The sequence below is a fragment of the Bombus terrestris genome, chromosome 10, assembly GCF_910591885.1.
Source record: "Bombus terrestris chromosome 10, iyBomTerr1.2, whole genome shotgun sequence".
Lineage (NCBI taxonomy): Eukaryota > Metazoa > Arthropoda > Insecta > Hymenoptera > Apidae > Bombus > Bombus terrestris.
Genome location: NC_063278.1, coordinates 3,407,597 through 3,429,450, shown reverse-complemented (window position 1 = coordinate 3,429,450; position 21,854 = coordinate 3,407,597). Strand labels below are relative to the sequence as shown.

At 41.1% G+C, this 21,854-nt stretch overlaps 1 protein-coding gene across 2 annotated transcripts in view; it reads right to left on the bottom strand.

Annotated features, from left to right (window-relative positions):
• LOC100645334 (5-hydroxytryptamine receptor 1A) overlaps positions 1-7,726 on the bottom strand; it is a 116,019-nt gene extending 108,293 nt beyond the window's left edge. The window contains exons 1-2 of one of the 2 annotated variants that reach the window (XM_048409481.1): positions 7,165-7,726; positions 51-581 (exon numbers count right to left, since the gene is read on the bottom strand). In XM_048409481.1, coding sequence (XP_048265438.1) covers positions 51-450 — 400 coding nt within the window. In that variant the 5' untranslated portion in view covers positions 451-581; positions 7,165-7,726. The remainder of the gene's footprint in view (positions 1-50; positions 582-7,164) is intronic. The other variant, XM_048409480.1, reaches the window with a different exon arrangement.
• Positions 7,727-21,854: the final 14,128 nt, after the last annotated feature.

Here is a 21,854-nt window from a genome sequence, read left to right as displayed (position 1 = left end):
GGCTACTTCTCGCAGCCACACGCTAGTTTCTCATGCAACCGAACGCTTACCTCTGACCAACGTAAGAATCCCAAGAGGCATCACGAGCACAGCGACCAACAGATCCGTGATCGCCAGGCTCATCAGGAAGTAATTGGTGACGTTTTGAAGCCGCCTTTCCCTGGCGATAGCCAGGCAGACCAAAATATTGCCAGCAGCGGTGCCCAGGACCAAGATCAGGGCTAACATAGCCCACCAATTATTCAAATTGACATCGACGTCCAGACCTGTTCCATTCACCGGTTCACCGTCGAAATCGGTGTCGTTGAGTGCTCCAGGCGCGGCGAATCGGGAACTTTCGCAGAGCACGCCGCTGCCGTTGGCGATCAGCAGAAGGTTCTCGTAGCAGGTATCGACCACGGCCTCGTAAGGATCCGCGCGACCGGTCGTTGGCGTCGACGAGCCGGTCATCGCTGAAAACGGCCGATCTAGGAATTTCTTGCGTCTACTTGCTGCACGACACCGCTGGCATCTACGACCGCGTCTTCCTGCTTCTCCGTCTTCTTTGGCTAATCCATCGGATCGTGCACGTGCTGATTTCTCTAGAGGGATGTTTGTTTTCTTTCGTTAGTCTCCGTGAATTTTGAACGTCGTCTCTATCTTTAGCTTTTGAATAAATTTATGAAAATCGATGGATTCTTCTTGGATCACCATTCTCCGCGGATGGTGATTGCTTTGGTTTTCAAGTTGATCGTGATATTGGTTCGATCGTAACAGGTAGAACCTCGATGCACATTTATTTATGAATTACTATTAGCCGATCGTCGCGCCTTTTATGGGAGATTTGACGGTGCAGAAATTTACGCGCGTAGCATGGAGAGATAGAGGGAATATTGAAATGTAGGCGCCATTTCGTCATTTTATTTTCGGAACGAACGAAGAGTTATTACGAAACAAGCATTTCAGCTAGATTTTCTAACAACAAGCGAAAGGTTTGATCGATGATTTCGTTAATTGCGTGCATTTTCGACCTGGTTTTCGTCGAATTATCGAGGTTCTAGCGTAAATGGAGAGGAAGGAGAGATTTCAAGCAAAGTGCAACATTTCAATTACTTGGACTGTTTAATTTAACGTTAACAGTCGACCGTTCTTTTGATAATTGCGTAAAGTATTAAGGAAATTTCATTGCTTTTCACGCTGTTGTACTTTATTCAGTTTCTATATATTCGTTTTCTATACTAATTCGTAATATAGCGAGCATTATTGTGCTCGTATGTCTATGCTCTCTATGTATAATAATGTAAATACGAGTATGAATTTATAGGAATTTAAATAAATCATCTTCCATGTAATTTATCAATCTTTTTCCATATAAATTCGTCGTTTTTTTTCGTTCAGATTACGTCGTCTTCAACTTTGATATATTTTTCGTCTGCAGAGCGTAGTAGCGAATCGAAGTGGATAGTAATCAGAAGAGAAGGTTAATTGTCTTCGAAAAGAGAACAGAGGCGATATATCATGGGAAAAGATACTAAGAGTATCAGAAATTACAATAAAATTAAGACTCTTGTACAACGAGTTCCATGTAGCTGGTGTTTCTTTCTTCTGGCAACGTTCCCTTCTTTGAAATATCATTTTCTTTTTAATCGACAGTTTGCATTTTCGCATGAAATGTGTCATCTATTTATTTCATTGTCGATACGCAATTATCATCGATATGTATTTTACTTTTAAATTATAAATAGTTGATTAATATGTCACGTGAATTCGATCCAATTAATACTATGATATCATCGTTACACTGCATAATATCACTAAGGTAAACTGACATATTTTGTTGTATCGCTCTATTATCTGCGACTGTAATGATATTAAACAATTAATATTAACAAACAAAACAAAATCCCGCATTATCTCACATCTGCCTCTCATATTATTTTACTCTCAAGCGTGAAGCTTATCATCGGATAAACAAAAGGATACTTGTTATCGAAATTGATCACTTTCTAGAAACGTTAAAAAATATTTTCGCCAATTATTTCCAACGTACGATACAAATATCCACCTCTATCTACAAAATAGCGTTTGAATTTTGAAATTTCATCCATTTGTTACCAAGTTACGATTATGTGAAGTTAATGATTTCCAAATTTGCCCTCTGCTCTCTTCGCACCTTGACTGCATTCTTCCAAATTTTTCGATCATGTTGCCGATAAAAGATGATTGTATTTTCGTAATTTCTTGGAACCTACGGAACAACGTCCTATCTAAATATTTATGCAACCTGAGCTATGCAAAAATTTGGTCACCTATTTATGGGATACGTATCTCATAATTATCAAACATACTCGGCTAAACAGTATTTCGATTCGATTTAAAATATGCCTGATGCAATAAAACAGCGGAACTCTTTTCAACAAGATAAACATCGCTCGTATAGGTATCGCTGCCAGGTAAACTAAAGCAGGTTCCATCGTTAATTGCGGGTTAAATGTCGCGTTAACGCTAGTTCTCGACGAGTTAATTGACGGGCATCTAGTTGCAGCAACACTTCCGAATACGCGTAATCGAGCGTGCAGTCGAATAAATTGGCGCAGAATCGTGTTGTCACGATACGACGTCGTATCGTTTGCTTTTGCACAAACTTCGCGTGGATCGAATACCGAGCCACCAATATAAATTCAAATAGGATAGCAGCAAGTCATCAGAGACAACAAGCTTGCTCGTAGTGGAACTACTCGCGAAAACGCGATTGATTCCCGTTTCCATTTTCCGATCGCGCGGCTCTGATCGTCGCCGGTGTGACAATGTCGCTCTGACCGACCAAACTTTCATCGTCGAGTCCTCCTTTTGCTAGTCTATCGATCCGTCAAACACATCCAACCGTTTGCCAGAGAACTCACTTTCCAACTCGTTGAAATATTTACGTCCAGTCGTTTCGTCGAGATCGCTCCATTTCTCCTACGATCTTTGTAAAATTGTAGCCAACGAATTGTCTCTCGTAATTGAAATGCGCGACGTTAGAACGAAATTTGTCGATACGCGGGGGTCTGGTGCTACGAAAGGCACGGGTTTCGATGGTCTTGCAACGAGACAGATCGTTTTCCCGAAATTCGAAACCTATTACGAACGAGAATTATTCCGTCGTTGCTGACAACGCCACTGTCTAGTCGTTTCGCGTAAACTTCGCCGAGGTCTCACTCGCGACACAATAGCAACAACGGACTTGACGCGTTTCGGGTGTAAAAGGAAAATTCCCTTTGGTTTCGCCGCGGCGTTTTACGAAACAAAGTTACGTACGAAGCGCCATATCGCTACAAGTAGCTCGCATTCAAGCGAAACGAGAATATTCAACGAGTAGGTTACCGGGGCAAATTGATACAGGCCCAGGTTGATACTGATAGAAATTATCTCGATACACTGCCTGTACCATGTACTCGATTATGTCGAATTGCGCTTATCGAATACTTACTGCCACACAGTGTGTACATTTCATTTTCATCCAGTGGTATACGCAGTGTCGAAATAATTATTCTCCGGATCAACGCGCCCCTGTATCAACTTGCCTAGGTCTCGCCAAACTTGATCGATCATTTTCCTCGTTCTCAGCTTGTTTCGCGATATAGCTCATCTATAGTCTTGAACGAGGCTACTGGCAAACTATTTTATTACTTCAATGTCTCGTAGATTTCCGGTATACGTACTTGTAACATACCACTCGTGGATATTCCTACGTCGAACTTGGTTTCTAGGACGCAAATTTCGTGGAAACGTTTACCTTGTAATCAAAGAATCTGCCAAAGCATTTGAAATAAATTACACTCTGTAACCGATGATTTATAGCGCAAGAAGGTTCATTTTTGTCACAGGTTCTACCGCTTTGTAGCGTTAGAACGTAGAATCGTACTTGGCGATAAATTTATTTCCATCAACGGGTGCCTTTCTTGACGCAAACCCGACGACCCGTTCAAAATCACCTAATCGCGAAAGAGGCATTTTCGACTTGTTTAAAAATTTAAAATTCTGTTACTATCGATGAGCTCGTAATACATTTTTATCGCAGGCCAATGAACACACTTTCTTCTTTTGTTTCTCAATGAACTTGGGTTTTCAAACCTACGATCATATCGCGAGAAATCGATGCTAAGAAACATCGTTCCTTTCGTAGCACCTATCCCCTGTGAGGAAGATTTCAGTGAGAAACGACACCCAAAACGCACCTTTTCTCGCTTTTAATTTGTTTCGAAAACTATGCAACCAGCGGGAAAGTTGACCGTAGGACGCGATGGAACGTACGTTTCTGAGGAGAGCGTAGAAAGAACCGAAGAATCACGTTTTGTTTCTCGTACGAAAGCGAAACGGTTTGGTAAAACACGCGACGGCGACAGTATGACGTATGTATGCAGCGATGATGTACGATACTGTGCCGGAAACATAGCAATTTACAGATTCGTTTCGAGAATCAAAATCTACGAGATTCATCGATCAGAGATCGAAAGAAAGTTAAAATTCGAGATGATAGTGGCGTAAGCCAGTCCACTGTCAATCTTCATAAAATAATGTTTTGCGTTTATCACTATAAAATATCGAAATTTACTTCGATACCATATATATGTCGATTTTTATCAGAAATAAATTTCGAAACTGACCAGTTTATTTTCCCTCTCTCTCCAGGTTTCTATACATCTTGATTCGTGCAATCAAAGATTCTTCTTATATTTCTAGTTTCTCTCAATTAATTGTTCATACCTAATCGCCATATTCTTCTAAACAATTTTTCTATTCTATCGAATCGTTCTTGGCGATCACGATGCATCTCTCGTAATTATGGCTGTTGTAAAGATGTGTACGAGTTATTAAAGCAGCGCACCTCCATCGATTTCCGTGTAATCGGCTTACGTGGAAGCGAATTGACGTCAATACTTGCGGAAAAACGAAATCGATATCGACCGGTTAAAAGAGCAAAACGTTGTCTGGACGGGGAAATTTTCGGTTCTATCGATGCACGCGGCGAGAACGTTCGTTGGCAGCGTGCTATCAACCCGACGTTTCCCGATTCCTGGCCGGAAAAGCCATAGATCCATCCGCAGAAAGGGTTATCCTTCATTGCCACGAGCAGACTCTCGGCAGCATCAGCCGACCTACGTGGTTATACAGGGCGGCCCGTTATTGATTGTACCAGGCCGAAGAACATGATTCTTTGCGAAAAAGAAAAACGAAATTGGCGGAGAATCTAAAAGAAAATTCTTTTTCCACGTAGTTTCCATTCTTCTGCTTCATCTATCAAACGCATGGACGTTTGTCTCGGAATTAACGTGGTATCTAATCCGCTTACGTTCGAAAAGACGTCGAAAATCTAAAATGAAATTCGAAGACTCACGAACGTAAAACACCTTCTCCGACAGATTTTTCGCTCGTTTTCTAAATTTATCGAATATATCGGTGTTCTTTTATTTTACTCGACTCTAATCGAAGCGAAGAAAATGATAGGCATATGAACATCATCGAGATCTATCTATCGCAAAGGTAATTTAAAGGGTCACGATGATTCGTAGAAATATAATAATTCGAACGTTCGACTTTCACGATCGAACGATCGATCGGGAAGCATCGCAGTTCGTTTCCTAGCGTACGAAAAACACGAAACCCAACGTTGTAACAATGCTCATTCTCGTCCGGAATGACGTGCATCTGTGCAATTTTCTCTGGGCGGTTTTGTGTTACGGATGAGAATAAACGAGTTCAATTTATTATCATCTCGGCAGAGAAACGAGGCACAGCTCGGTCGGATTAATTTATTAGCGGGCAATGTGCAGTTTGAATATTCACGAGTAGCAGGACGAAAAACTCTCGAGCCTTGTGGCTCGAGATAACCCGATATCTCGACCCGGTGCAATCGGTCGCCCGCAGGGCAATTCAAATTAAATCGTAACAGTTGTGCTGCTGGAAAGCCGACAAGGAAACCTTCGTTAACGCGAGCAAACGACGATTACAAGTGTTTGACGATTTATTAATAGACGAGTGGCAGCTGGATAGCTAGAGCTTTGTGACAAAAGTGGGATTTTGTGTAATGCGCTGCTATAACGCAAAGAGGGAGAAGAGAAATAGAGGCGTAGACAAATTTCTGAAGGGAAGGTACGAAAGATAACGAGAGATTTCTTACGGTTGGATTGAGCATTAAGAACAAAATCAATATTTTATTGATAGTAAAATTGAACACATGTTCGTGGTATAGCTGTATGTTTAAGGAGCGAAAGATGATCTTTTATAATAGCAAACTAAATTTTACTTTGATAGGACGATTCTTTCATTTCCAAGAGATTCGTGCAAGCTGTATTTGCATAATATTTTCCAGGACACCTAATACGCGTATCTGTAAATCGAAACGAATGTATTTCACCATTTGGATATTTTAAGGCATACTTTAGAAAATTACCTGCACAGATTATAGAACGCAAAGATATTCGATACTCTATGGAAGAATACAAATTTCTCAAATAGAATTTTCTTCGGTGAGAAAGAAAAAAACTGTATAATTATATTTCATGGAACAATGAAACTTTTTTCAAAGAAAAGTTCTCGCGTTACCAATCAAGCGATTAATAATCGAATCTTATCTGGAGTAGCGCGCGAAAAAGTAGATCTTTCTTATCAAGAAGGGTGGAACCTTGGCCTCTCCCGCTAGGGGATACTGCCAACCCTTTCCACCGCTCTTCTTCGTTCCTTTCCTAAATCAATTATGTAATTATTCTCCAAATAAAAACCCCAATGGAACCTGCAATTCTCCAACGTCCCAACCTTAAATTCCCCAAAAGAACTAAATTTTCATTACAAACTTCTACCTCCGTAGAAACTTGCACACTCTCTGTCTCTCTCGTTCCTCTAAAAACCAGCCTAAATTTAATTTACGATCGATTTCGATTCGCCTTGTTCGATCTGCGACCAATTAACGGGATCCTTCGACACGCAAAAACGTGCAAATTCTCTTACCCCCTGCAAAAACCACCCTAAATTTAATTTACGATTAATCGACAATTTCGACTCAACTTCTTCTATCTCCTACCAATTACCAGGCAACCCCCAACGTAATATAACAAACACGTTCGTATACCGCGTCTGCAAATTCTCTCTCCTTCCTCTAACAACCATCTTAAATTTAATTTACGATCAACAATTTCGATTCACCTTCTTAGATCTGCGATCGATTAACAGGCGGACATTAACGACAGCCACCGAAGCAATTTTTCTTCGATTTCACAGCACCGCGCACAAACACACGAAGACACAGGCGCGCGCGCGCGGCTATTTCTTCGCAACTTCGTAACTTGGCAAGTGTTTTCGAATTTCAATTAAACACTTTCACGACGGAATCAAGAACGCAACGCACAGACAGGCAAACAGACAGACAGATAGACAGACACACGTGCACGCAACACGCGAATTTCAACACGAATCTGAACGAATTACAGAAGGAACTTCGAACGACCACTCACTCGCCACAATTCCATCGAACGATCCTCGGCTTCGCGAGGTGCCGCGCGCGAAACACGTGTCTCGCGATTGCTCCGGCTCGAACTTCCGGTTCACGGTGCTCCGCGTTCTCTGCGAAGCGTAAGGACAGCCGCAGCTTGGGGTAGGTTCGCGCGGAATTTCGCGAGGGTTGGCGAGAGGAGTCGCGCAACGGCCGACGATCTACTGAGGCGACGTTATCGCGAATACTACTAGCCCACTGGCCCTCATTCCTCGCAGCGCCCCTTCTTTCCGGCGGCGTGCTTCACCCCCCGTGCTTCGTCCAACCCTGATCGCGGTCCTCTTGCTGGATATAACCGCTTTTCCAGCTATACGCACGCGCCACGTCGCCACGGACGGCCCACCGTCGCGACGACACAAACCGCGGACACCTGTTCGTGCCGGCGTTTCAGAACTTTCGTTTATGTTGGGCTGATCTTGAGAATTTTATCGTCGCATCCTGCACATTTTCCCTTCTGTAGAATTTCCGTAGAATCATTGTTTTTGGCGCCACTTTTACGACACGTTGATTAATTCCGAACGATGGACAGTTCGTTTACTGACAGTCGTTTTGAGGACCATGGAACATTCGCTAAACCGTAGCAACGACAGAAACGCTACGTATAATACGATTTCAAATAGCGACTGTATTTTCGAGCTATCGCGGGCAGATGCGGTCGCGAGAAAACGCGTCAACGGGAGTCGTAAATTCCCGTTGCGGTTGTAATAATCGACACCACGAATAGATCGATCCCCTTATTTCGCTTAGGATAATAGGGGTGGTTGATGTGGTATAACACTGCGATTATAAAATTTATATTTTCAACGCTCAATACACTAACGAGTTACACCGTTACGTATGATACAAAGGGCGTAGACGAGATTTTGAGATACGACACTCTGATAGATGAAGGCCCTCGTGCTGTAATAGAAGTAGCGATTGAACAGACTGACCCTTTGCTCTCATGCAGTTACGGAGGAAAGCTCGGTGTGGGTGTGGTTTTTGAGAGAAGAAAACGGATTCGTTGCTCACATTTTTCGTTAGTAAGCTGAGGGCAACGATCTGCGATGTCCATTGGTTAGTCGATATTAATGAGCGATGAGATAGGACGGAACCTCCTACCAATGTTGCTAGTTGATGTCTTTGTTTAAGGGAAACCCCGGATTTTCCGTTAGATAAATCTCCGCTTTTCGCGCTAGGCCACTACCCGCTTTCTCCGTAATTCTTAAGAGCGTATAATAAACCCAAGGAATTTTCTAAAACTTGCTATAGACAGAAAACACGTGCCGAAACAATGATGTTAAAAGTTACGTTTTACGGTTGGTCCTTGGATTTATCGAGGGTCGGAAGGACGGCGCGTAGACCGTTGGCTGTCAAGCAGCGCGGGATGGAGTTCAGATGTCTTGCGCGACATAACAGCGACGATCGAGTATTTTTACGGCGCGATTGATATTTTGAAAATTTGTTGCACCACACGCGCGTCGACGTGTTTATGAAATGTTTGTACGAGTGTTCGGATACTTTCACCGACGATGTATTTGAAATTGTATTGGTGTTTGTATTGGGTTGTCCGTTCAGTGTCTTTCTTTTACAGACACGTCTTTTACAACAACGCGTCTTTATAAAATCAAGAGACTTAATTTATCAAACGTTGTGATTTTTATCTTGATAAAACAAAATGGATCATACGTAATTCGATAAAATAATATAAAACGGAAAATGTTATAAATCTTATAAAACGAAAGAAACTTCTCGGACGACCTAATACGTACGCTATGAAGGAATGAAGCGATTGGGATCTTTCACGAGCCGCAGTGAAACGTTTCAGTGCATTTTTACATCTCGGAGAAGAAGCTGGCTGCTGAAACGAATAGCCGGGAAATTCCGCAAGGAAATTTCTTTTAGACGGCTGAAACACTCGTACAGCGTTGCGTGCGATAGTGTCAATTGCGATGAACAAAATGGCAATATCGTTAGAGGCGGGTTTATTTCTCGGTACACGCGAGATGTAAGGAAAGTTGGAGCGATATTTCTAAAGAGATTCTAAAGAAATGGATAAGAAATCCAAATTCTAATACACCTACGTTAGAAGAAATGCAACACTGGTTACATCAGGGACCTAAAATGCTAACCATAGACGATGAAATTGATTTCTGTTGTGAAGATATAGCGAAAAATATTCTCAATGCAAAAACAGCAAGGACACGTTGTAATCCTTATGAAACAATTCGTGGTGCACTTTTCTTAAATCGTGCTGCTGTTAAAATAGCGAATATAGATAGAGCATGTAATTTTATGTTTAATAAACCAGAAGGTTTGGGTGAGAATGAGCTGCTATACTTTGCAGATCTCTCATGCTGTCTTTCTTACACGATAAATTTTCATCGACGATAATGACGCAAGAATTTCTCAGAAACAATTAGAAAGTTCGATTACGACGCGCAAACATCGGTCCGCCTGCGGCGAAAGAAATTCATTTCCATCTTCCGGAGAAACCGTATTAAAGCGAGCATTTTAATAATCAAACTGGCCGATCTCGTCGAACGAAACGTGATAACGATAAGCGAAGAGACGAGAGCATCTCGGACGTTGCTCGAGCGAAGGAAAATCCCGCGAGACTCCATCGGCGAGCTAATATCGTCCTCGCGTGGAAACCACTCGTTCCAGCGGAAGTTTTCCGCTTTACGTTGTTCCGCTAAATTTCGCGCTCTATAAATTCGACGTTTAGTCGCGTTCGTTAACGAGAACCGTTCGACGTTGTCTTGGTAAACAAGAGGAACGCGATAAAAATCGCTTTAAAAATTGGAGAAAGATGCGAGCGGCCAGGGGGCGAGTGACCACGGTTAATAAATTTTCACGCGAATAGGTGGAGAAAAGCGAAGTGGAAGTTTCTTCTGCCAGCTAAATTTTCCAGCAACCGACATTATCCAACTCAACCACCGCGCTTTACTACCACCTTTGTTGCCAACTATTCACCGACTAGAAACATTTTGCGCACGGTCGTTGCACAAATTTCGAAACTCTACCATCGCACGGATTGCCTTTCGGGGTTGGAAATCCAGAGTTAACCTCGACACACGATTCTATGATAGTCCGTGTCGGAACGAACAACTTTCCTATGAAAAATCCTTCTTCGCCTTTGACAATGGTGGAACCGATAGCTCGTAATTTAACCTTAAGGGAATTCCCTCTATCTCGCTGTGATATCTCGAATTTCCCGGCTAACAGACTGCCGAATAAAGTGCACCCAGACGGACGAACGTAAAATCTGAAGGTCGATTCACATGGTAGAAAAGAAGACTGAACACTTTGACTGCCACACACATAATGATTCTGCAGTCTTTAAAACTTGGAACGCGAATCGAACGCAGGGAGGAAAGTGCCTAGAAGCTTCGCCGCTTCTGCTCGAACCTTCTTTACGAGCAATTCCGTCATTCGTGTACGTACGATGGAACTTTCGTGCGAATAACTTTTACAATTCTGAGAATTTTATAGGAGCCGCGTGGGTTCCACTTTAAAGCGGGCTTTTAATTTTAATTTCAGTAATTAACACGGCTGAGAGATGGATACTTGTACGTTGCATATCGAAAGATACATCTGGTCGATCCTAGAAATTTTATTTTCTCTTTTAATTTATCTTGGTCGTATGGTTTTAAATGATAGAATTCCGTACGTATGTAGATTATATACCTGGAAAATCGACTCGTAAAGAACGTGGCATTTTACTATTTTATAAAACGATGTAATTTCAAATCGCGGTATTCAGCTGTAGTTGTCGTCAAAAGACGTAATTTCACGTCGGTGGTCGGCGAATGCGGTAAGCACAAAGGAGTTGTACGCGAATTTACCCTTTGACGAAATCTAACGATAATTATATGTATGTGTCGCTCGATCCTTTACACGATATCACACAACGATGAATCCACAAATACCTTACAGTTTCCTCTTTACAATTTCCCTCGTCCTTTGTATTTCAACGTGTCTTTCGTTACCAACGAACCGCCAATCAGCTCCTAATTTCCCCTAAAAAGGAAGACGGCTGCGATTCAACGTTATAATATAAAATCTGTACAAAAACTGATTCCTATCGCGGTGTCTTTTTTGTAGAAGGAAAATCGACGTCAAGCGCGTTACACAGTTAAAGAAGAAATATGCAAATTCAGTAACAGATATAATATAAGAGTTAACAACCACCAAAACCCATTAGTTACCCAACTACTTGACACGACGGATCAGATCCTCAGACTAAAAAGACAATACCCTTTAGATTGAAGCATTAGATTCAACTAGAGTCAAACATACTATAAACTCTTATAATTTAAGTTACAGTACCACGTCAAAATAATTTGCTTATAATTCTTAATGAGAATTGATCTAAAAAGTCTACTAAATCCAAGTTACAGTACCACGCCAAAATAATTTGCTTATAATTGTCAATGAGAATTGATTGTACAAAGTCTACCAAATCCAAGTTACGGTACCACGTCAAAATAATTTGCTTGTAATTCTCAATGAGAATTGATTGTACAAAGTGTACCAAATCCAAGTTACAGTACCACGCCAAAATAATTTGCTTGTAATTCTCAATGAGAATTGATTGTACAAAGTCTACCAAATCCAAGTTACAGTACCACGCCAAAATAATTTGCTTATAATTCGTAATGAGAATTGATCTAAAAAGTCTACCAAATCCAAGTTACAGTACCGCGCCAAAATAATTTGCTTATAATTATCAATGAGAATTGATTGTACAAAGTCTACCAAATCCAAGTTACAGTACCACGTCAAAATAATTTGCTTATAATTCTCAATGAGAATTGATTGTAAAAGGTCTACCAAATCCAAGTTACAGTACCACGCCAAAATAATTTGCTTATAATTGTCAATGAGAATTGATTGTAAAAGGTCTACCAAATCCAAGTTACAGTACCACGCCAAAATAATTTGCTTGTAATTCTCAATGAGAATTGATTGTAAAAAGTCTACGAATTAAAAAGAAAAAGCGCGTTACGTGAAGCTAGAGATTCCGTGAACGTGTACCGATCAATCTAAAGGTAACGTAAAATACAAAATTTCTCCTAATTCCTCGTGTTACGTTTGCTCTTTTCTTCGTTCAGTAGCAAAGAACCACTTTACGTCAACTATCGTCGCAATTTCGAATTATAACGTTGCAACCGGAAAGGAAGAAGCGAGGAGCAACAAGTTCCTCGTCGACTTTCCGATTGTAACCAGGCCTTTGAGTTCCTCTGGCGCTCGTCGATCGCTTTATTTCTTCATTAAATCGATCTAATTAGGATAAAAGCACTCGGGCCAGGGTCTGCAGAACAAACAGGTCCGTGCAAAAGCGGGCTAGACCGTATCCCGGAATATAATCACGCTAATGCGAATCCTGCGAATCTCGATAAAGGTGAAATTGCAGGAATTAAACGTCAACTGGCAGAGAGAAGAAAACCACTAGTTCGGCTAGTAGCGTCAGCTCGGTAATTGCTGTTCCTGTATCCGCGCCGAATTCTAATCGAACGTCCCGCTCGTTGATAAATTTACGTTAGATCGAGTCAACGTTTGAAAAATTTATTTTTCCACGTAGTTCCTCTACTTTCCCATTGTAGACATAAATTACGTATAATAACGTCACGCGTATTTCGACGAATGCTATAACGTTAAATATGTTTGTTACGATGAACAAGTTATGAAAAGAGTCTTTTTCTAGCAATAGTACAGCTCCGTACAAACGTGAAACCAAATCTGCGAAATGTCGCGGTGTTTATCTCAACAGAACAAAAAAATAATATAAAAGAATAAACGTTGTGCGTCTATTATTTCCTCGTAAAACGAAAGAAACTTTCCGGACGACCCAATACGCGAGACCCGGTTCGGGAGCGGGCAGTAGGCAGAAAAGCGATGAGAAAAGTTCGCGCGTATAAGCATACGTCCTACCCGATCTTCTTCCAAAGTTGTAGCCATTTTATCTCGTTTTATGCTCAAAATGGTCACCCTCGGTCTGCGTGCAAATTCGCGTCAAAGAAATTCCGCGATGTTTAAAGAACTCCGGATATTCGTCGAATCTATTGGCAAGCTCGTTGTATACGCACGCCAAGTACTTCGACATTGGCAATGTGCGTTGAACGCACCAATTGTTTCCAAGTAGCCCGAGAAATAAAAATCCAACGATTTATTGTGTCGGCAACTAAGCGATTGCGGATTATGTCATTAAGTGGTAATGAGAAAATCCGCAGTCACTTAGTTGCCAAGCCAATAGAACAGAACTTGAATAAGTAAAAATGAAGTCCGGAGAAGGAGTAGGTTGCAGGCAAATAGACCCTGGTACTATGGATTTTTCTATTTATAAGGAAATCGCGACGGTACACAGTTGCGGACTATCGAAACACAAAAATGGCTTTAACTTTGAAACAGGATCGAATAAGACACACGTTCGTACGAACTTTTCTCTTCTTTCGTGTCTGTTGCTCGCTCCTCAGCTGGCTCCCACGTATCACGATACACCCTATATATTGTTACGTTCGCCGGTAAAAGGTTAAAGCGAATCTCATTAAACCACGCAACGAGAAATAAGTGTAACGAGAAACCGTCTCGTTAACGAGTTAACGAAGCAAAATAAAATTGCTATTTAACACGAATCACGCGTAAGTCTGAAATTAATGCGAAAGCTACCACGCGGAAGTTAGGTCGTTGCAATTTGTTGTTATAATGACGATCGTTATAACCAAGACGGTATTCGTTCACAGTCAAACGATTAAATGCACAATTTCTCTCTTTCTGTCTGCGTGTCTATCGCGAGAGGCAGAGTTTGATAAGTGCCGCGAGCAAGAGATGCGGAGAACTTCGTGTTTAGCATGTCCCGCGCGAATCACGTGCTTATAACTCACTTGACGCTGATTGAGTTACGCTTAACGTGCGTGGCAATCACTACGCTTACTGTAGACTTTACGTCGAGGCTCGTCGTCGTTCGGTAACGTTCATCGATCCTCCAGTTTGATCAGATTTTATGGTGTCCTGGATAAGTTGCTCGGTGGTTTGTCCTTGCGATAACAGAGCAAACCTTGCATAATCTTATGAGGAAAGTTTTAAGAGCATGCCGTTAGAGTATGGCGTGTTGCTTCCGTGATTCTACACTTATAAGTAGAAGCGATAGCTTGGATTACTATGGTTATCATCGTAGTTGGTATTTTCGATCATTGGCGTAAACGAGGACAGTGGCGAAGGATTGTCGATTTCTTGGCGAATAATTCGCACAAATTTCGTTTCCAAATCGACTAATTTTCGTTCTCCTAGTTCTTCGACTTTCTACGTCCTCGGTATTTTTATGCGAATCTACGTTTTAGTGTTACTATTTAATATTTCTAGTATTTATAGTATATATTTACTTTTAGTATTAGTATTTAGTATTAGTATTACGAATACAAGTAAAAATAGAATTGAGATTTAAAAACCTACGAAGTTCCGCTGATGAGATTCCAATTATAAATTCTAAATCTTCAGTTGCCTGCAAGCGATCGATCTTCCGTGTCATCTAAACAGTGAACCGGTAAAACAGAGAAAAGTGAAAACCAAATACAATTGGAAGCAACGAGTAGGTGTGGCGTGAATTAAAAATTAACGAAAAAAGGAAAAAGACTTGTATCGTTTAATCGAAACGAAATTGTTCACGATTAACGTAAATCAGCGAAGCGAACGTACTTTGGGCAACTGCGGCTCAGTAAACACAGGAAAAGGAAGAAAAAGAGACGCTATGTAACGTATGCAAGGGATATAAGATAATGGGATCCTGTGTATGCAACGTAGGAGATAACGATCGTTGGATAATAATAAAGTTTCAAAATTCCGTGGAATTAAGCGAAATTTAGTTACGTGCTTTCGCGATAGTCTACAAAATGTAACAGCTTGTATAAATTACATGCAACGTGTGACATAGTGATTATAACAACAACACCAATAATAGTAATAATAATAATAGTAGTAATAATAATAATCTGACCGTATTGCGCGTAAAAAGAATTACTCGCAGGTGGCAAGATAAAACACGGATAAAGTGGAATGTAAAAATAGGATTGAATTTTACGAGCTCTCGTAATACCTGACTTTACACCTTCTCACAAAAAATACACGCGTGCTATCGTTTATGTTCTTCTGAAACAAATTCGCAATTCTCAAAATTCGACTCGTTACGGAGTTTTACGTTTCCGTAAAAATTCGTTCATTCGACGAGGCAGCTAATTCCACGTTAAATATATCACCGACACGGAAAAAGGAAAGACAAGAGATAAAATAGAACGTGTATAGCACAGACTGGTACATACACAGAGACGTATATCGCGTATGTATAATAGAAACGTACAGACACGATGGAGGCAAACTTCGGTTAAGCTTTGAACTGACAACGAAGAAAAAGCAGGAAACGAAAGACGAACATCGACACCGACACGACACAGGCGAACATCATAGGCGTGTAATCGTTGAAACTATCCAACTACACGTTCCCTAACACCTTGGTTACGCGTCGTTGAACGAAAAATCTCGTCGAGAAAGACCTGCACGATCCTCTTACTTTGCCAAGAAATCCTCTCCGCCCGAAGAAAACTGCAATTTGTACGGAGCACACGATTACGTACACAGACAGAATGCTTTTACGACGCACGGTTGACATCCGATTCGTCTCTTTCTGCAGATTTCCCGACGGGAATGTTTATAGGCGATCAACGAAATCCGGTACTCGGCCGAACAACCTTACGAACTGGTATTTTTGTGACAGATAATCGATGCCCTGTCCACGCCTGATTTTAGTCGGTCGAAAAATCGCAGTTCATCCGGCGAAATCGAATATCGGCAGGGGATGAAATCGCGCGTTACGTATGGACCGTGAAATTGTTCCGAATCGACGATGAAATCGTGCCCGGACCATCGTGCTTGTGCCATTTCAAACATGCTTTTTCTATGCAGCTGTGTCTCTGTGTTTAAACGTATCGCTATGAAATATATTGCAGTCGTTTAATATAAATACAATCTGCTGTCCACTTTCTTCCTCGTGTTTTATGGGTCGATTTCTTCATCGTACGATGTGACCATTTGTTTTATTAGTATTGAGCTATGTATAATTTTATGTGTTAGACTAGATGTGATAGCATTGTAGCAGCGATACATGTATGTGAATATGAGTGTGTGGAAGTATGTGTGTGCGCGGCGCCTCGAAGGCAAAGGAATGTAAACTATTCAGTTAACAATGTGGCGTGGAAGAAGGTGAGCATCGTGCAAGACTGTATCGATGAATATCTTTGAGATCGTTTATCAAATAAATATATAACTATTCTAATATAAATTCTAAGTGTAAATTTAGTGTTCCCATACTATTATTTAATGAAGATCCAAAATTCTCAACAATTAGATTTTGCCTGATCGCGGATAAAACGTTTAGCAAATTATATCGACATAAAGATACTATGGTTAGATAATATTCGTTGCTTTATTGCTTTCCTTCTGCATTACAAAGCAACTTTATTAGGTTTTCTGGAAAGTGTCCCTCTTTCGTAAGCGTGTTTTTTTACAACAGAAACCAAGTCTGTGAAATGTCGCGGTGTTTACCTCAACAGGACAAAATGGATCGTACGAAAATAATATAAAACAAAAGACATTGCGCGTCTATTATTTCCTCATAAAACGAAAGAAACTTTTAGGACAATCTGATACTTTACTCCTTTTCGTCCCGTTTCATTCTTTGCCAGTTTAGTATCCGTGTTTGCTTAAATATCCTGTCTTCACTCTGCTGTTTCTTGCACCACAGTTCCGCCTTCTCCTCTCCGGCAAAGTATCTTCCCTGCAATGTTCCTTCAGCCTCTCTTCGAATCTAACCGCTCTAAATGCTTTCATTCTCAGCTTTTCCCTCTCATTGGGTTGGCAACAAAATGATTGCGGATTTTCTCAATAGGTGGAATTCACAAAATCCGCAATCATTTAGTTGCCAACCCAATAGTTGCGCCCGAAATGAGACGTTCATATCTATATATATCTATCTCTATTAGGAAACACGTATAACGCGGTACTTTAATTTCCTTTGAAATTTTCCCTGTTTCCAATCGTTTGGGAAATATATCGTCGCAACAGGCTATGCAGAATATTCCAATGAATTCGCAACAGAAGTCTTTGAATTTGTATTTAAGGAAAGACGCGTCTTGTACGTTATTTTCAGCACATATTCGTCTTGTTTTTGGTACCAGATACACTTGCACCGCTTTTCGCTACCACTGCTCGTACTCGTCGCGTTTCAATGCATCGGCAAGACAAAAGTTACCTTTCTTTTTCAGTGGAACGCCGGTCTGTTCGTGTTCTTTTAGCATTTACAAGATCTTTCTTTTTTCTTCTTTTTGTTTTCTTTTTTTCTGTTTCACGAAAGAAGACTTTACACAGGAAAAGAGACGAGACCGAAGAGTCGTTGAAATTCGCGTTTTCAGACGCAATCGGATCGCACGGAAGCCTCTTTGGTCGCGCGATTCTTGTCTGGAAAATGACGTAGAGTGGATGGAAACGACGAATCACCACGAAATATTCCATCTGGCTGACAGTCCGCAATGAAACCGATGATTCTTCGTCAATTTGTGGTTCCATCAGTTTGAAAGCTTTCAGACCTTTCTCTCCGCCGCGTACAATCTCTGCCTTCTCTCGTTTCCACGAATAACCAAACTGACTGCGAGCTTTTCGCTCTTTCGTAACTGGAAATTTCGTCGCCACTTTCCTAACTTACACGTCGCAACTAGCGTCTTATCGATCGTTTAGCGCGCAAATATCGCCTGTCCACTTCTCGCCTTCTCCAGACAAACAGTTTCAAAAATTCACTGCCACTTTATAATCCGACAAACACCTTGCCCATTGTCTCTGTCTTTGCCACTGCTGTCGTGAAATTTGTTGCAAGTGGTGCATTTTTCCGTAGGATAAAGCGACAAAGGTGGAGCACTCGAAAACATGGAACGTTTCTCGAAAATATCTCCATGTACGCTGGATACAAATTCACCAACTACATATAAATGCGATTTTTATACAACACACATACATATAAACAGTCGAGAAGCATTTGTTGCGTACAAGAAGTGAAACTCGGCCAAAAGTGGACGTAGAATACTTAGCCGTCGATGGAAACGCAACTCCACCACGAGTGCTCTGTCGCGCTACTTGAAATTATCCGAAAAGTTGCAAGTAGCTGGCGGGATCGACGAATCACACGGTGCGGGATGTTTAAAAAGCGCGTTAAAAATTTTCAAGACGTCGAGCAATTCGACCTGAGCCGGCATGGAAAGCTAAACCGGGCATTTTCACCCGACAGGAACGCACGCTCGTCGTGAATTTCTCATCGATCATCGCCGACGTCGGGACGAGAAACGAGGCTTTTCCAGCACTCCGCGTTGCTTGTTCTAACACGCGTAGTCCGTAAGATGGAATCCTTCGAGCACGTCGACTTTTCTTCGCCGAATAGCAACTTCGACTTTTGACTTATTGCGCGAACCTTATCGTACACTCGTGACGAATCAAAAGCACGCGGTGAAAAGACAGGCGGTGAATTATTTACTCGTCCGGTCGACCCGACAGGCAACTTTTATTTCTTTTCTTCTCTTTTTTTAACTTTTTAGTAACTCGTTTAACGAGCACAGGATCCCTTGCTATCGGATACGCGAGTACACGAAGTGAAACTGAAAAGATCGAGCGGAAATCTCAAGCTACGATTTTCGCAATCGTTCGTCCGGGTCAGAAGGTATTTTTGAGAAAAATGCCTCTCTGCGTTCGACGATCGGGCATCGATTTCATCCTACGTCACAATGTACAAACACAGTTACGGTCTTTTTATTTCATACACGCACAGATGAACTGTGTTTGTACTAGCTGGCAGCAATTGCTTGATGATCGAGCGAAAGTTACAGGTATGCCGTTTTCACCCAACATGGCAATATCGTACGAACGATCCGACTGCGTCAACCAACTTGTCACCCAACAGGTTCGTACGAACCGAGCGCTACCGTACTCGAACCTGGCTGACCGAGCCAAAATGAGCAAAAGCGTAATTGATCGACAAGATTTTATTGCAGGTGTGAAAGTAAGTAGAAAATGTGTAACGAAACGTTTTCATAAGACGTTGCGTTCTCGAGAGAAATAAATTGGAAAATGAGTGGCGCGCCTGCGCTAAACCACTTCTGAACCAAACAGGTGCAAATTTCATTTTCTCGAGAACGAGGCCTTAAGGGGAAAAATTGTATCTCACATTTTTCGCTCATTTTCCCACGTACAATAGTCTCCCGTTACTCGTTTACCTGCACCTGGACCCTATAATTAGCCAAATTTAAATATACTTAACAAACGTTTGACGTTTTCGATCGAAACGACATTCGGAAGAATTTTATTTCATATTTTTGACTTGCCATTTCACGCGGAATCGACCCACGTTACGCTCTGTATACACGCGGGTAGTCGAATTTTCTCATCGTCTAAATACTAGGTTGTCCGAAATGTTTCTTTCGTTTTATAAGGAAATAATAGTGTAATATCGGAAAAAGGATAGGATTAGGATAATTTAGGTTTGTAAAATTCTCCTAATACTATTTATTAAGATAAATAAAAATAACAAAGATTGATTGGACAGAGAACGATAAATGTTCAACTTGAACTAAAACACAAAAGTCTTATTCCGTTCAAATCACTCTCGCAACTCTATAACTAACAACTCGATCTCTCTACAACGCTAGCAACTCTACAACTCTCGTCTTCGGCATCTGCATTCGCACGCTCTCGCTTCTCAACTCATACTGCACGCCTCTTGCATTCGTTCTCACTGGCGTCTCAACTAACTCTATCCTTAGCGTCTCTTTGTTTTTTCTCGTCCCATCGAACACGTGTCCCGAAACCCCGTGGCCAGGGTCACGCAGGCTCTTTCCACAAAACTGTCCACTTGAAAGGACCGACGACACATTGATGTACTCGACGGCGCCACGGCTCTCGCCACTTTGTATACGGTTCGGCCGATATCTTGGGCCTTTTGCCCACGATACTACAATAGTTATAATTATTACAGTTATATATTATTATAGTTATAGTCATATATAGTTATATATATATAATAGTTGTAATTATAATTATTTTATAAGGAAATAATAGAAATGTTTTTGTTTTATATTAGTTTATCGAATTATGCACGAAGATGATAATAGAAATAGAACGAAATGGATCACACATAATTCAATAAGATAATATAAAACAGAAATTATTGTTCATCTATTATGTTATTACCTTATGAAACGAAAGAAACTTTTCAGACAACCTAATACCTCCGAAGGCAATCGCGTAATCGAGCGATCGATATTTTTCAAGCGCTTTTCCCATTCCTATGTTTCTCTTTTCTCTTTTTTTCCCCGGTTAACCGGTTAAGTTTGCGCCAACGATTGCAGGATGTGGGCAAAAACGAAAACATAGCGCGTCAATCTTGCGGCTGTTTTTCCGCGAGCAGTCGGCTCCCATTGAAAATTCCTGTTTCAATTTTAATTCGTCCGCACGGCCGACGATGTTTGTAACGTCCGCCAGTCTGATTGCTGTCAATATTAACCTACTTATGTTTGCGCGGGCGTCATCCGTTTCGCGAAATCTCCGCTCTAATAATCGATCAGAGTCCGACTCGTCCCTGGTGACACGCGGAAATGCCCGAAATTTCAGAACACCGCTGATGGCGATTCGATTTCCTCCCTTGTGAATTTTCCAAAGCGAAACTCCGATATCGGCGGAACGCGAAGATATCGGCGAAAATTCGAAAAAGTTTGCCAACGTTCGCCAAGTGAAACGTTCGAAATTGCTTACGGTCGAAGAGAATTTTTATGCCGAAAATTACACTTACCGAAGGAATCGTAGGATTTCTTTATCTTAATTTCACTTAAAGTTGCTCGCAACTATACACACGCTCATTTTCCTATTACCTGTATCTGCTACCTAATTTTCCTTTCAATCAATTTATAAATGACGCACGTACGATACACAGGTACAAGTAATTGCATTATGATAAATTATATCACAGGTATTACTTTATTCATAATTATCACGCGTCATTATATTCTCGCAAAATAGAATTCTTTCGAATAATCTGTACTTAGGCGAACACATAACAGAAACGAACTGTCAGAAATAATTAATCGATACTATTGAGATATGTGTAATTTTGTGTGCTACACTAGATTAGTCGCGTATTAGTGACACACGTATATGGGTATGAGTGTGTGGAGTATGTGCGTGCACAGTGTCTCGTAAAACAGACGAATGCAACTGTTCCGTTGGTAATGTGGTAAAGAAGATGGTGAGACAAAGAGAGCGCTGAGACGCGTGTAAA